The sequence below is a fragment of the Nerophis lumbriciformis genome, linkage group LG03 (assembly GCF_033978685.3).
Source record: "Nerophis lumbriciformis linkage group LG03, RoL_Nlum_v2.1, whole genome shotgun sequence".
Classification (NCBI taxonomy): domain Eukaryota; kingdom Metazoa; phylum Chordata; class Actinopteri; order Syngnathiformes; family Syngnathidae; genus Nerophis; species Nerophis lumbriciformis.
The window spans coordinates 50,327,501-50,343,709 of record NC_084550.2 but is presented as its reverse complement, the minus strand read 5'-3'; the positions used below and the strand labels follow the sequence as shown (position 1 = coordinate 50,343,709).

The window sequence follows — 16,209 nt, the reverse complement described above, 5'->3', positions numbered from 1 at the left end:
GTGTAAAATAAAGAAAAATATATAATGAACTTGTAATTGTTATGGATGAATAGCGTTTTCAAAAGTAATAATTATTAGAATAAGATTAATCAATGTTTGTAGGATGGTTAGTTATTTAGTTAAAATTTCAAATTCCATCTGAGTTTGTGTGGGGAAGCCTTGAAAATGTGGCGCAGATCGGAATAAAGGTGCAAATGTAGGAACTTGTTTTGCACTTGCAGTGGACAAAACAATTCCAGCAGATGGCGCTGTGTGTGGTGGTTTGCACCCATCTTGCAGTGCTCGTTACTGCCACCTACAAGACTGGGGTGGTACAAGCCTGGCTTGTTCACGTAGTAAATATTTGCAGTAAGAGGTTAAGAGGTGACTCAATGAAATACGTGTCTTTGATTATGTGGCTCTTACTTGAGCAGAGGATGGCTTTTTGGCTGGGACGCTGCTTGATCCTCTTGGGCCTCGGCGGCTGTTTCGGGTTCAGGGTTTTGGGAGGGAGAGGCGGCCTTGGCCTTCGCGGGAGACTGGACGTTAGGCGGTGATGGGCTGGCTTTGGCTGGCGACTGAATCTGCGCCGGGCCAGGGGAGGAGCTGGCGGCAGAGCCGTTGTCTGAGGTCTCAGCCGGTTCCGGGTTTTGCGGGTCGGTCGTCTGCGGTTTGGGCGCAGCTCTGGGAGGAGGCGGGGTTTGGGGCTTTGGCTGCAGCTGTGGCTTGGAGTTCCTGCGCACGGGAGGGATGGGCTTGGCGGGAGGTGTGGGTTTGGGCGGCAGGTCTTTTGGTTTTCCGGGAGCTACGGTGGGCGATCCCGGGATCTGGGGCTTGGGCTGCTCTGTGGTGGGAGCCGAGGGGGAACCCGGACGTGCTGCCGACTTAGCTGGGGAAGATGAAGAACCTTTGGAAGGAGCTGAGCTGGGATCTGGAGCAGGTTTTGTGACAGATGGCGCTCTTGTCATGGGGGGAGGCCTTGGCACTGGGGGCTTGGTCACCGAGGCCGCCTTCTGGACTGGACTTGGCTTCTGGGTCAGTTTCTGGGCTTGGCTGGGCTTTGATGGCGGCTCAGAAGATTTTTTAACTGTCGCTGAAGGCGACTCCGCAACCTGCGGCTTGACTGATGCTCCTAGAAATAGAATAATCAGATTTGAGGTAAACAGGTCAATATGGATTTGAGTATGATGGCACCAAATTAAATATAATAAATACAAGCAATGCTTGACGTCATTCATTTCCACAGTAATGACCAGCAGGGAGCAGCACATTACTGTTTCATCTTTCATGAACTTTATAGGCATGAGTGTTAGTTCTCGTCCCAGAAACATGAGATGACAAATGAAGTAATTCTATTTTGCTGAAATAATATGGAATGACTCCGCAGACATTAGAAAAATGAGTGAGTTGAGACGATGTAGTGTCAGGATGAATGAATTATCCAAGAACAGTGTTCACAGAACCTTGGGGTTGAGGACGCTGGCCAGCGGTTTTGCTTGCATCTGGCGGTCCGTCTTTATTGCTGGCGCTCTGAATAACAGTGAAGAGACCGTTAGAAACAAAACTAAACAAGAAGTATCGTTGTAAAACGGGTCAGCACTTGTGGGGGCGCTGCAGCACTTGTCTTCTGTTGGCCCTGAGGGGAGCGAGCGGGTGACCGGGAAGCACCTGACGTCTTGGCTGCCAGGGCCTGGTTCATCTTAGCCAGCACCACCTCCGAGATGAGCTGGCGATCTTCCGCCTGGTGATCGCCAACCAGCTGCATAGACGAGCCCACCACCTAAGCACAGAGAGCAGGGACAATGTATCATTTATATTTAATACAGAGCAACATTCTATTGCTACAATAATTTGATTCGACTGTCATTTTGTTTTACTGGTATAAATAACGGATGCTAGTGCAGCTGTGTAAGAGTACGTTGGTAAAACTCACTCCTCGATGCCTTAAAGGTCGCGCTGTACAATGAGTGTAAAGCTCAAGCTTTGAGCTTGGTGGTTAGAGTGCCCACCTCTCACTCTGTGGAGCTTGGTTTGATCCCTGAGCAGTACGAAGGGGCGGATTGATTATACGCACGCATACACACAGAGGGTATTAATGCATGAGCTCGAGAAAGTCTGCCTAGCAACACGTGACTGCTCAAACAAATCGTTCATGTTGACCTTTGCTTTTATTAGATATAAAAAAAACATACTGTTATTGTGAATTTAATCGAAAGGTGAAAAACATGAATGCATGTACTTTTTTTTTTTTTTTTTTTTACATTTAAGTGGTTGGTACAGTAGTTATTAATACAGTTCATATCGACATTGACATTTATAAAAAAAAACGAAAAAATGTTTTCATTTCCAATTCTAAATGAAAATAAAGAAAATATTAAATGTATTTGATAAAATAACTAGTTTTCAATAGATTGTAATCATTAAAACAAATTGTAATTAATTATTATAATGATAATAATAATAATAATATTACAGTAACTAGTACATGATAAAGTCTGTCACTGTTGGCAACATTAAGGTAGTCATCAGTGGTGTTCATCTGAATAAGATAATGTACTAGTAAGAAAACTATCACGACACGCTCCTTTAATGTATATACATATATACGAGGGGCCGTTAGGGACTTTATTCAGAATTACCTCTCACACGCACCACTAAAATCCTCTCAATCACAGAACTGACATTTTTTTCTCTCATGCACACTACCAAAATCCTCTCACACACACTACTGAAATTCTCTCAGCCACGACTGAAATCCTCTTATACACACAAATTACTGAAATCCTCTCACACACACAACTGAAATCCTCTCAGACAGAAAGTAATTTCAGTAGTGGAGTGAGAGAATTTCAGTAGTGTGTGTGAGTCTGTTTCAGTAGTGCGTATAAGAGAAAAAAAAAAATTCAGTTTTGTGTTTGAAAGGTGTTCAGTAGTATCTATTAAAGGATTTCAGTAGTGTAAATGAAAGGATTTCCGTGGTGTGTTTAAGAGGATTTCAGTTGTGTGTGTGAAAGAAAACAACATTTCAGTAGTGTGTATGAGAGGATTTCAGTAGTGTGTATAAGAGGACTTCAGTAGTGTACATGAGAGAAAAAAAAATTTCAGTAGTGTGTGTGAGAGAAAAAACATTTCAGTAGTGTTCGTGAGAGGATTTCAGAAGTGTGTGTGAGTGTTTCAGTACTGTTTGTGAGAGAAAAAAAACAGTAGTGTGTATGAAAGGATTTCAGTACTGTGCATGAGCCAAAACTATTTCAGTAGTGCGTATAAAAGGATTTCAGTAGTGTGTGAGGGATTAACTTTTCAGTTGTTTGTATGGGAGCATTTCAGTAGTGTATGTAAGAGGTAATGCTGAATATGTCCCTAACGGCCCCTCATACATATACACACACGCGCACGCACGGGCGCGCACACGCACACGCACACATACACGCACGCACGCACACACACACACACACACACACACACACACACACACACACACACACACACATCTACAGACACACATTTACGCATATTAAATGAACGCACTCCTTTTTTAAATGCCATCCGAGCAAGCAGGTCATGGCCGAAGATGTGGAGCTTGGTCATGTGATCCACATGTGAATATTACTGTGATTGTAGTTTCTTCTTCTACTGCTCTCTGCCATTATAATAATTTAATTTGCTCACCTTGTCACGCTTCATTTCTCCAATAATTTCCTTTACTTTCCCTTGTGGGCTGCTGCAATCTTACCTACTAATGACTTTTAGCCCCTTTGCTGTCATACTCATTACACACGCTGCCTTGACTTGTGAGAATATTTGTTCCGGTACCTGCATTCTCGCCCAATTGCAGCCTTATTAACCCTTCCTTGCCCCCACCTTAAAATTGTTATAGAGTAATTAACTTGCCTAATGATCTGTACTGTGTTGTTTTGGACTCATTTACTTGTGTGCGACCGGCATATTCAATAAATATAAAACTATCTTTTTTATTGACCAATCGGCAGTTATAATCGAGCCCTAGGAAGTCTACCTAGTAACAGGTGTCACCTGAGCAATTTTGTTAATTAACATTTGTGAGTGTTCTTGACAGTAAAAAAAAACTATCATTTGACAAATCTGTCAACACCGTGAATGGTGAGAATGGTGTAATGCTGACCTCGACTGCGGATGTTGTAGATCGGTGGAGGAAATAATACTTCGAAGACCTCCTCAATCCCACCTACACGTCTTCCTATGAGGAAGCAGTGCCTGGGGAATCTCTGGTGGGCTCCCTTATTTCTGGGGATAAGGTTGCAGAGGTAGTTAAAATGCTCCTCGGTGGCAAGGCCCTGGGGGTGGGTGAGATTTGCCCGGAGTTCCTTAAGGCTCTGGATGCTGTGACGCTGTCTTGGTTGACAAGACTACGCAACATTGTGTGGACATCGGGGACGGTACCTCTGGATTGGCAGACCGGGGTGGTGGTTCCTCTCTTTAGGAAGGGGAATCGGAGGGTGTGTGTGCCAACTATCGTGGGATCACACTCCTCAGCCTTCGCGGTAAGGTCAAGTCAGGTGTACTGGAGAGGAGGCTACGCCGGATAGTCGAACCACAGATTCAGGAGGAGCAGTGTGGTTTTTGTCCTGGTCGTGGAACTGTGGACCAGCTCTATACGCCCAGCAGGGTCCTTGAGGGTGCATGGGAGTTTGCCCAACCAGTCTACATGTGCTTTGTGGACTTGGAGAAGGCATTCGACTATGTACCTTTGGAAGACATGTGGGGAGTGCTCAGAGAGTATTGAGTATCGGACTGTCTGATTGTGGCGGTCCGCTGCCTGTATTATCAGTGTCAGAGCTTGGTCCGCATTGCCGGCCGCATTGCCACCAATTCTGTTCATAACTTTTATGGACAGAATTTTTAGGCGCAGTCAGGGCGTTAAGGGGATCCGGTTTGGGGGCTACAGAATTAGGTCTCTTTCTTTGCAGATGATGTGGTCCTGCTGGCTTCATTTGGCCAGGATCTTCAGCTCTCACTGGATCGGTTCGCAGCCGAGTGTGAAGCGACTGGGATGAGAATCAGCACCTCCAAGTCCGAGTCCATGGTTCTCGCCCTGAAAAGAGTGGAGTGCCATCTCCGGGTTGGGGAAGAGATCTTGCCCCAAGTGGAGGAGTTGAAGTACTTCAAAGTCTTGTTCACGAGTGAGGGAAGAGTGGATCTTGAGTTAGAAAGGCGGATCGGTGCGGTGTCTTCAATAATGCGGACGCTGTTTCGATCCGTTGTGGTGAAGAAGAAGCTGAGCCGGAAGGCAAATCTCTCAATTTACCGGTCGATCTACGTTCCCATCCTCACCTATGGTCATGAGCTTTGGGTTATGACCGAAAGGACAAGATCACGAGTACAAGTGGCCGAAATTAGTTTCCTCCGTCGGGTGGCGGGGCTCTCCCTTAGAGATAGGGTGAGAAGCTCTGTCATTCGGGAGGAGCTCAAAGTAAAGCCGCTGCTCCTCCACATGGAGAGGAGCCAGATGAGGTGGTTCGGGCATCTGGTCAGGATGCCACCCGAAATGCCTCCCTAGGGAGGTGTTTAGGGCACGTCCGACCGGTAAGAGGCCACGGGGAAGACCCGGGACACGTTAGGAAGACTATGTCTCCCAGCTGTTAGAGAACGCCTCAGGATCCCCTGGTGGAAGCTGGACTAAGTGGCTGGGGAGAGGGAAGTGGGCTTCTCTGCTGAGGCTGCTGCCCCCGCGACCCGACCTCGGATAAGTGGAGGAAAATGGATGGATGGAAGCAGATCCCCAAAACACATCAGTCTCATTTAGCAAGAAAAGTTGGTTTTGCATAATAGGGTCCCTTTCGTACTAAAGAGTTCTGTCGAATTTCCCTACTTCCTCTAAAAAAGCGAGCATCACTGTAAAACGGTGATGAAAACAAAATCGTAAGCTACCGTTGTTTGTGTCAATGTAAGCTTCCTCACGGTGTATTTGTCTACATCAGTGATTCTCAAACTTTTTTCACAAAGTTAAAGTTAAAGTACCAATGATTGTCACACACACACACACACACACACACACACACACACACACACACACACACACACACACACACACACACACACACACACACACACACACTATGTGTGGTGAAATTTGTCCTCTGCATCTGACCCATCCCGTTGTTCACCCCCTGGGAGGTGAGGGGAGCAGTGGGCGGCAACGGTGCCGCGCCCGGGAATAATTTTTGGTGATTTAACCCCCAATTCCAACCCTTGATGCTGAGTGCCAAGCAGGGAGGTAATGGGTCCCATTTTTATAGTCTTTGGTATGACTCAGCCGGGGTTTGAACTCACAACCTACCGATCTCAGGGCGGACACTCTAACCACTAGGCCACTGAGTAGGTGGTACCACCTAATAAACAACTTGGCTCTCCAAGTACCACCCTAATGACCAATATTTAAATACAGTAGCATAGTAGGCCCAGGTATTAATTAAAAACAAGGCAGACATATTTTTGGCCACTGTAATATTACACACAATTTGGAGATAAGATACTTTTTGGCATACCACTAAAAGGAGCCTGTGTACCACTACCATCACTTTACTCCACCAATAACTGTTTGCTCCCACATCTATTACAACTTTTATTACTACTACCAGTATGAATCCTTGACTGAAATTAGTTTTGCAGTACTAATACTACTACCTCTACTATTAACTACCACACTGTTTTCTCCCACAACAACAACTATTACTACTACAACTTTTACTATTATAATTAATATTATTATTATTGTTGATGATTAGTATAACTCCTACTACTACAACAACTAATACCACTGTCATTAGTACTCCTACTTTTACAACTACTACCAGTACTACAACTATCATAACTCCTACTCTACAAAATCAATAATACTACACCTACGATTAAGATTGTTAATGTTTTTTTTTATTAGCAGTACTTCTACTAAGATGCCTATTACTACTACTACAGTGCTAGTCTCATTTATATCTTTATTTTTGATCAGTAAATTAATTCCCTATATATTTATTATACAGCAGTGGTACCACTTCAGTAGAGAAATTGGCTCTCCAAGTACCACCATAATGGAGCGTAGTAGGCCTAAATATAGTTAGTTAACCGTGCATTTCTCACCTAGGCCTTCAGTGATGTCTTACGTAGTCCGACTTCAACAAATGCCTCTCAAAATACAATCATTTATGTCGCCACATGACCACGGGCTACTGACATGAGTACTAGGCATTGAATCACCTCAATTTGTCACTAGTGTACAAAACGGGCTATTTTTTGGCACATTTAAACATCAATTAACCCGCATCGGACGTGGTACTGTCAAAACAAAAATGATTGTAAAAAACATATTAAATGTGAAAAAATATATTTGTAACGGAAAATTTGATGCTGTATAAGCCATTGGTACCGCTCGTAGTTGGTTGATTCTAGTGGAAGTGGCAGGCAAACCATTTCATCGCCGGGACAGCTTAACTCGTTTCCGCGATCGGCCGACATCGTCTCACAAGATCTAGTTTCTCTTTAAATATCCTTCTTGAAAATGCCCTTGCAAATATATATCTGCCACCTAATCAACGTTTTGCTCTGCTTCTTTGTTGGTTAAAAAAGTGAGTACCGCTGATTTCCCCGCTGGCCGGGTATGGCTCCGGTGCCAATTTCTGCTTTTGTGATTGGATACTTGGGAGTGACAGTTGAGTATCTAATCACAGTCACGTTCAACGTAAGGCTAATATCAACAACTTGTCATTTGTCTGTTAACCGAATGTTCTGCACAGTCGTTGCTAATGTTGGTTCAAAAGGCGTCCGGCAGAATTAATACAGCCCTGGCAACAAGCTAGCTGAATTCTGATTGGAAAAAAGCTCTAACTTAAAAAAGCAACACTGGAGCCTAGATATGACATGAAGAGATTATGATGAATACTTTTATATACTTATGGAAAATCAATCAAAAATAAAATTTACTTTTATTGTGTGAATGCTCCAAAGCATTCAAATATATGGTTTTCTACACCAAAATTCATCTATTTATTATTCAACTTATTATTATTCTTTTTCTCTAGATTTTGGCGCGCTGTACCTTCCACATTTTTCATCTAATTCAAACCATTCCAACTTTAAACTGTTCAGCCTATTTGGGAATCGTGCGCTTTTTCTTGACAAATTCCAAAAATTTCCAGATGTCCCCAAATTCCAGGTTTTCCAGGACATTTTTCCAATTTAAAATGAATTGGCCATTTTTCAAACTTCCACCATTTCCACATTTTTCAACCGATTCAAAACATTCCACCTTCAACACATTCCACCATCCTGGAAATTCAAACTACTTTTTTTCCAAGTTCCAAAAAAATCCAGGATTTTCCAGAATTCCTCGTTTTCCAAAGTCCTATTTCCACCCTTTTTTCTGCCGACGACTCCTTCCACATTTTTCAACCCACTTCAACCGTTCCACCATCCAAACATTCCTCTTAATCAGGACAAAAACAAAGTTGTTTTTTTGAATTGGAAAAATTCCCGGTTTTCCCGAAATTCCAGGAATTCCGTAATACAATTTCTCAATTCAACATGTTACCGCTTCAACATTTCTCGACCGATTTGAAAAATTCCAACACCAACCATTTCAACTCATTCAGACCATTCAAGTTTTTTTTCACCATTTTCAAAAAAATTCCCGCTTTTCCCGAAATTCCCAAGTTGTTGGGAAATTGCAATTGAAATCAAATGGGACATTCTTCAAAGTTCCACAACTCCCACATTTTTCATCCAATTCAAGCTGTTCCAACTTCCAATTGTTGAATCTACTTCAACAATTCTAAAAAAATTCAAGGATTTCAGTTCAATTCCAGCATTGGAGCATTCACACGCAATTCCTTCAGGAATTGCCTCATCTAGTTAATCTCCCTGCTAACCCACCAGTGCCTCCATGGAAATGCCCCCCTCTACCTCAAAGAACTACTCACCCCCAAATCCTCCACACGACACCTCCGCTCCGGACAGGCTAACCTCCTCCAACCTCCGAGGACAAAGCTACGAACAATGGGAAACCGGGCTTTCTGCTCCGCCGCTCCCAGTCTGTGGAACGCTCTCCCTGACCACCTGAGGGCACCACAGACTGTGGATGCTTTTAAAAAAGGCTTGAAAGCCCTTCTTTTTAAAAAAGCCTTTTTTTAGATATATGCGTACTAGTTATAGCTATTTGGCTGTTCTATTTTTTATTTTTATTTATTTCTTTATTATCTTTTAAAAAAAAAATTTAATACACTGTAGCACTTTGAGGTTGTTTACGCGATATAAAGTGCTTTTTACAAATAAAATCTATTATTATTATTAATTAATGTTATATATTTATGTGAGGGACAAGCGGTAGAAAATGGATGAATGGATGGATTTATGTTAGGCCAGCAGAGAAGGCCTTGCTGGCCCTTAACTGTTAGTTAAATAAGGCGGAGGTTGTATTGTTGATCCTAGTAGTGTCAAATGAGGCCAGAAAGGATGGATATCATTTTCCAAAGGCCCTTATTTGTCTTTGAACCACAACTTATTTCAGGCTTCTGCGTTACTAAGTACATTTGATGGACTTATTCATAACCTAATAAAAATGTTCCAGCGTGTGTTTTATTCACCTCAGTGATGTAGTCATTGCCGTCCTTGCCACAAATGGCCTTGACGGCGCAAATGTCCAGGCCGCCAAAGATCTCGGCGCAGGTATCCACCCACAGCTTGTACCTGCAGGAGGACAACGTGACTTCTAGGGATTGTCGTAACACTTCCACGTGAATCGCGGTGACGTGAGAGCGTGACGGCGTGACTAAGTGTGACATAACACAGCTCGGCAGACAGCGTCGCTAATTCAGCTGCGGCGGCGCTCACTTGTCAGTCATGGCTACTTGCTCCAACATGGCAGAGCCGGTGTTGCTCTTCCAATTACCAGAGATGGATGTTCGCCTGGAAAGGAAAAGGAAATTGGACAATCAGTCGCGACACCAACCGTCACATTTTCTCCTTTTTTCCCCCCACTAGCGCACTTTCAGGTATCGGCTACACAAGCAGTTTGATAAATGTACGTGGTGTGATAATAATGTGACCCAATAAACCAGTGTTTTTCAACCTTTTTGGAGGAAAGGCACGTTTTTTTTTCATTAAAAAAAATACGGAGGCACACCACCAGCAGAAAACGTTAAAAAATGAAACTCCACCAGGTCGTCGTGCTTTATTTTGAGTTTGTTGGTGTTTTCCTGTGTAATGCTTTAGTTTTTGTCTTGCGCTGTTATTTTGGTGGCCCTTCCTGTTTTGTTGGTGTTTTCCTGTAGCAGTTTCATGTCTTCCTTTGAGCGATATTCCCCGCACCTGCTTTGTGTTAGCAAGCAAAGCTATTGAATTTGTTGCTATCCTTCTTTGTGTGGACATTGTTGATTGTCATGTCATGTACGGATGAACTTTGTGGACACCGTAAGTTTTTGCTGTCGTCCAGCATTCTGTTTCTGTTTACTTTGTAGCCAGTTCAGTTTTACTTTTGTCTTCCCATCCCTATGCTTCATTGCCTTTTGCTTTTTATTCCATTTTTGGTTTAAGCATTACATACCTTTTTATCTGCATGCTGCCTCCCGCTGTGCTCTGCATATTGGGATCACAACAAACCATCTTCGTCTCACCCGACACATTCCAACTTTTACAAAGCTACTGATACGGAGTATTACATGGTTACCCTGCCGAGCTCTACACAGCAAAGACACTAAGAAACGGCACATTATTTACAGATTCTAATTACTGATTTGCAAAAAATTTTTTGGGGAACAATTAGGTGAAGTTGCATAATTTCCCACGGCACACCAGACAATATCTGTTTGAAAAACACTGCAATGAACACACAGTGGTCACAGTATTAGGTACACCTGCACACTATAATGCGCTCCTTTAAAAAGAAGATAATGCACACTTTTGATGAACACTGTCAAAAGAGTGGGTATTTGACACCATGTTTATTATCGTGCTTGGAATTTGCACTGCATAATTAAAATTGTTGCACATATTTACAACATCTCTAATATACTGTGTGTGTGTGTGTGTGTGTGTGTGTGTGTGTGTGTGTGTGTGTGTGTGTGTGTGTGTGTGTGTGTGTGTGGGGGGGGGGGTTATATTCACTCAACCACAGGTGTAACACAGGTGTTTATTAGGGGTAGTGCAATAATGAAAATGCATCTTTATAATATCATACAGACAAACAAAATAGTGAAGTGAATTAATTAACTCATATTAAATGTAAAGTATATGTAGAATATATTTATATTATTTATATATTATATATATTATATTATTTATTATTATTACTGTCTATTGTGAGCGAACTGTGGTGCTGAATTTCCCCCAGGGATCAATAAAGTACTTTGTATTCTATTCTATTTCTATTCTATATTATGTTCTACATATGGTGAATGTTAATATTCACCTTGGAGAAAGCAAACCACCAGGTTTAATTAAGTAGTGGTATTTCAGTTTGAGCACATAATAAGATAAGACCCCTGAGTTTGATATTCGCAGGTGGATTGGATCACTTCACGTAGGAAAAGAGGCTCTAATTGGGACTTGGGAATGCAAAAGTGATAACCCTATCCTTGAGAAAAGACTACCTGTCTAGCTCAACGCCAACATTTGAGTTATGACTTAAAGCAGTTGTTTTCCAGACCCTTACACACGGACATCTCCTTTTATAGTCAGGATGCGCTCTCCTGACTTAGCACACACACCCAGAGACAGAAAGGAGGAGTATAAAAACTGATGGTTTGGCTTCTCCAGTTAGGGGTCCTTCATTTAATGACCTAGGCTCTTCCGGGTACTGCAGACCTGTTTAATGATGTTCGCTTGTAATAAAGCAACTTTTTGTTCAGCAAAGCGTCTCCGACGTCTCTTTTGATCCAGCCGCACTGCCGTGTCGCCCTCTTGCCCGGAAGGGGGTGACAAGACCAGAAATACACTTCAATACCTTAAGTGACCTCTTTCTTCCCGCACTTTTTTATGATTATTATCATGGAGTGAAATTACTGCCAAAACTCCACAAACCCACATAAATGTTTTTACTCAAGCCCAACGATTGGCAAGTAAAAAACATTTTTCTTCAATTAAAAAACCTGATTCGCGAGTATAAAAACAATTTTCTGCAAGTACAAAAAGGATTCGCAAGTATAAACATTTTTTTCTTCAGTTATTGACAGTGTGACAATGACAGCACGCAGCCGCTGACTAATCAGCAGTCAGAAATGTACATGTTAACTTACAGGTTGAGCTTGTTTCGCCTCTCTTCTGTCCTCAAATTCAATCCCCAGCCTGCTTCTTCTTTGTTTTTTTTGGGCGGACGGCACTATGCGCAAATAACAGTGGCTCCGATTGCCTTAAATGCCTGATGCCAAGTGACATGTGACGTCAGCTACTACTTAGAACAGCTTTTTTTATCCAAACTGAGTTTGTTAGCTTAGCAATGGCAGTTCTCCAGCAGGGATGGACATTTCTGAAGAATCTTTTCACTGGATTGTGTTAACGCTAGTTAATAAAGAGATGGATTTGATTTCTGTCTTGTTTTATTCTCCACAAACAAGGTATTGCAAGCTTGTCACTTATCAATTATTGATTTTTTTTTGTCATTATTCCCTCGTGGTAGTGGTAGTAGGAGTGTGCGTATGTGTGTGTGTATGTGTGTACACATTGCCTACAAGTTTGCTGTGTGATGTTTAATATTAGGTTAATTTTGGTGTGGCACTTGTTGCTTTCATTAGTAAAAGTAACTTTCTGCATTGACTTTTCTGTGCTTCTGACATTGTCTTGTTGACATACAAACAGTGATTTAACTAAGCTACGTAGCTTAACTACATTTTCCCATAGCTTAGCTACTTTTAGACACATGTAGCAAGGTAGCTTACATTAAAGCTACAAGCTGCAAAGAGAGAAAATAGACTGCGAATCCAGGACAAAAAAAAAAGAGGGGAAAATACAATGACCTGGATGAATGAGAACATCCATACATACGGGGAAAATCCATAAAAATTGGTGTTCGTATGTTGAGTCACAATTGGCTAAGGTTCAGTGTTGGGTTAGTTACTGAAAACCAGTAACTAGTTAGTTATTAGTTACTTTATTTCAAAAGTAACTCAGTTACTAACTCAGTTACTTACACCAAAAAGTAATGCGTTACTGTGAAAAGTAACTGTTTAGTTACTTATTTTCCCCCCCCTTTTTTTTAAGGCTCCCATTAATGCCCTTTTAGCCTTCATTTCAGTACTGTTATCGCACTGGAGAATAATACAATCTGTTGATCAACTTGACATGCATTTGCATCACTGAACTCAGAAAGCAATGTGGTCTACATACAACACACAAAGACAAAGATATGTTTCAATATATTTCAGGCCAGAACAAATTGACAAAACTATTTTAAATAGCTGCAACATAATGGCACTTTAACTTGAACTTTAAGTAGATAGGAACTTTGATCCAAGACACAACTTACATTTAACTAAAATGTTATTTTCTTTGTGCTCAACAAAAGAAAAGTATTGAGAATGTCTCCATGTTAAGAAACTCGACTTCTGGCTTCACCATGATGTCTTGTTAGTTGTTATGAGAGTAGCGTATGTGTGTGTGTGGCCCTTTAAGATATGACAGCATGTGAGGTGAGTGACGTCAGTGAGTGAGTGGGCGAGAGAGGTGAGTGCGTGCAGGTGCTCTAGCTTGGTGGATGGCTGCGTCCAATAAAGTCACAAAATTGCAACAAACCGCCGGCCTCGACATTCACCCTCAGCTGTAAAGACCCACTTCCGGGTAAAGTGAAGGTTGTTAGCCCTGAAGTACATAGGCCCTGGAGGAACGTCTCCCCTGCGCCCCTCAACTATGGTCTGGGAGATTCCCCCCCCCCCCCCCCCCGCCCCCACACAAAGCACGCCTCTTCTTTTCCTCGTGATACAGAAGGGAGACACTGCAGCACTGCAATAATACACTCAGATCTTCTGATTCTAGCCGATACTACATAAAAAATAACGTAAAATAATGCAGTAACGCATCATGTAGTAACGGTAACTGAGTTACTGAATATAAAAAATAACGCGTTAGATTACTAGTTACCGCCGAAACTAACGGCGTTACAGTAACGCGTTACAAAGTTACTGTAGTCCCAACACTGCTAAGGTTAGGGCGAAACATTACAGACTGGCCAATCAGAAGCAAGTTAAGGGTCGGTCATCGAAACTCGTAAGGAAAATCATAACAAACACGAGAGAGTCAGAGACAGAGGGACGCTTCAAGGACGGCGTGGCGAAGTTGGTAGAGTGGCCGTGCCAGCAATCGGAGGGTTGCTGGTTCCTGGGGTTCAATCCCCACCTTCTACCATCCTAGTCACGTCCGTTGTGTCCTTGGGCAAGACACTTCACCCCTTGCTCCTGATGGCTGCTGGTTAGCGCCTTGCATGGCAGCTCCCGCCATCAGTGTGTGAATGTGTGTGTGAATGGGTGAATGTGGAAATACTGTCAAAGCGCTTTGAGTACCTTGAAGGTAGAAAAGCGATATACAAGTATAACCCATTCATTCATTCATCATTCATTCAAGCTGACCACTCAAAAAAAAACAAAAAAACTTGAAAATGGCAGATTAGATTTTTCCTTTAGTGATGAAGATGACGTGCAGGAAACCCACTATAATGCGTGTTCTTATCCATATTTAGACAAATGCATGCGTTTAGAGAAAATAATGCTCAAAACCTTAGTTTTTTACTTGGTTTAACTGCCCTCTTCATCTAAGACGTGGAACACAAATGAAAGAACACACATTGGGGTGAGTTCATGAAAAGTTTGACTGCACGTAACTACCGTATTTTTCGGACTACAAGTTGCAGTTTTTTCCATAGTTTGGCCAGGGGTGCGACTTATACTCCGGAGCGACTTATACTCCGAAAAATACGGTATTACTAACTGTTCCCAAACAACACAAGACATTATTTTTTTGTCCATATATAAATAGAAGCTGTATTTTTTTTTTTACTGTAGGTAGAGAAAATGAATAACATTATAGGGGTGGGCCAAAGAAAAGGCAAACTAAAACAAATACAGACAGTGGAGTGCGGAGGTAGTTGTAGGGTATCCCCAGCTAAATGACAGATAGTTAATAGTAATGGACCTTTATTGGGTGCATTTGTACACTCTCAGTTACATTAACATGGATATATTACATGCGGGCCCATAGATAGAAATGCTGTTAAATATAGATTTTGATGAATTTTCCGGGATAGCTTCCCCAGTAGCATAGCTACTTTTAATCAAGAGTAACTTAGCTTACTACATTTTCCAAGTAGCTGGCCCATTACTGCATACAACCACATCAAATGTAGCATGCCACGTTACATCGAACGCATCGGTAACGGCGTTGTAACACATGTGAATGCAATTAATTCGATTACCCGTTATTAGTCATGTACCGTGACTCCGATTTTCCTGACATTGCATACTTACATGTACGCCTTATAGTCGACGCCGATCTTCTGCACCCTGATGTCGTACTTGGCGTCGATGAAAGGCTCCGTGGTGCAGTAAGTCTGAGTGATGGCCACGACGCTGGCAATGTCCTGGAAGTCGCTCACATTGTCCACTTTAACCTTTAAAAGGAGAGCAACACAAGACTTTTAGCAACGTGTTTCATGTCACTCTAAAAACTGCTGGGTTGAAAACTACCTAATTTGGGTAGGAGCTGCTGGGTAACGATTGGGTTAATTTAACCCAGCAAGATGGGTTTCTTATTAAACCTTAGCTAGATGGTTTATATATGCAACCCAAATGCTGGGTCATTTTAACTGCAACAAAAAAATTGGTTATTTTCATGTTTTTTGTAGTCCAAACGTCATAATGACTTATGAGTCCTACAGGCAGAGATCAGCATTGATCAGCATGTTCGAACTGAGAAACGTATTTTTTTTTGTGCAAACAATCATTCACTTAGAATTTAATGGCAGCAACACATTGCAAAAAAGTTGTCACAGGGGCATTTTTACCACTGTGTTACATGGCCTTTCCTTTTAACAACACTCAGTAAACGTTTGGGAACTGTGGAGATCAATTTTTCAAGCTTTTCAGGTGGAATTCTTTCCCATTCTTGCTTGATGTACAACTTAAGTTGTTCAACAGTCCGGGGGTCTTCGTTGTGATACTTTGGCTTCATAATGCGCCACACATTTTCAATGGGAGACAGGTCTGGACTACATGCAGG

At 42.2% G+C, this 16,209-nt stretch overlaps 1 protein-coding gene across 3 annotated transcripts in view; it reads right to left on the bottom strand.

The window, feature by feature from the left end:
• syn2b (synapsin IIb) overlaps positions 1-16,209 on the bottom strand; it is a 261,009-nt gene that overhangs the window by 11,935 nt on the left and 232,865 nt on the right. For all 3 annotated transcript variants that reach the window (XM_061938613.2, XM_061938620.2, XM_061938628.2), the window contains exons 7-12: positions 15,459-15,601; positions 9,841-9,915; positions 9,594-9,696; positions 1,580-1,759; positions 1,443-1,509; positions 406-1,111 (exon numbers count right to left, since the gene is read on the bottom strand). In XM_061938613.2, the coding sequence (XP_061794597.2) occupies positions 406-1,111; positions 1,443-1,509; positions 1,580-1,759; positions 9,594-9,696; positions 9,841-9,915; positions 15,459-15,601 (1,274 nt within the window). The remainder of the gene's footprint in view (positions 1-405; positions 1,112-1,442; positions 1,510-1,579; positions 1,760-9,593; positions 9,697-9,840; positions 9,916-15,458; positions 15,602-16,209) is intronic.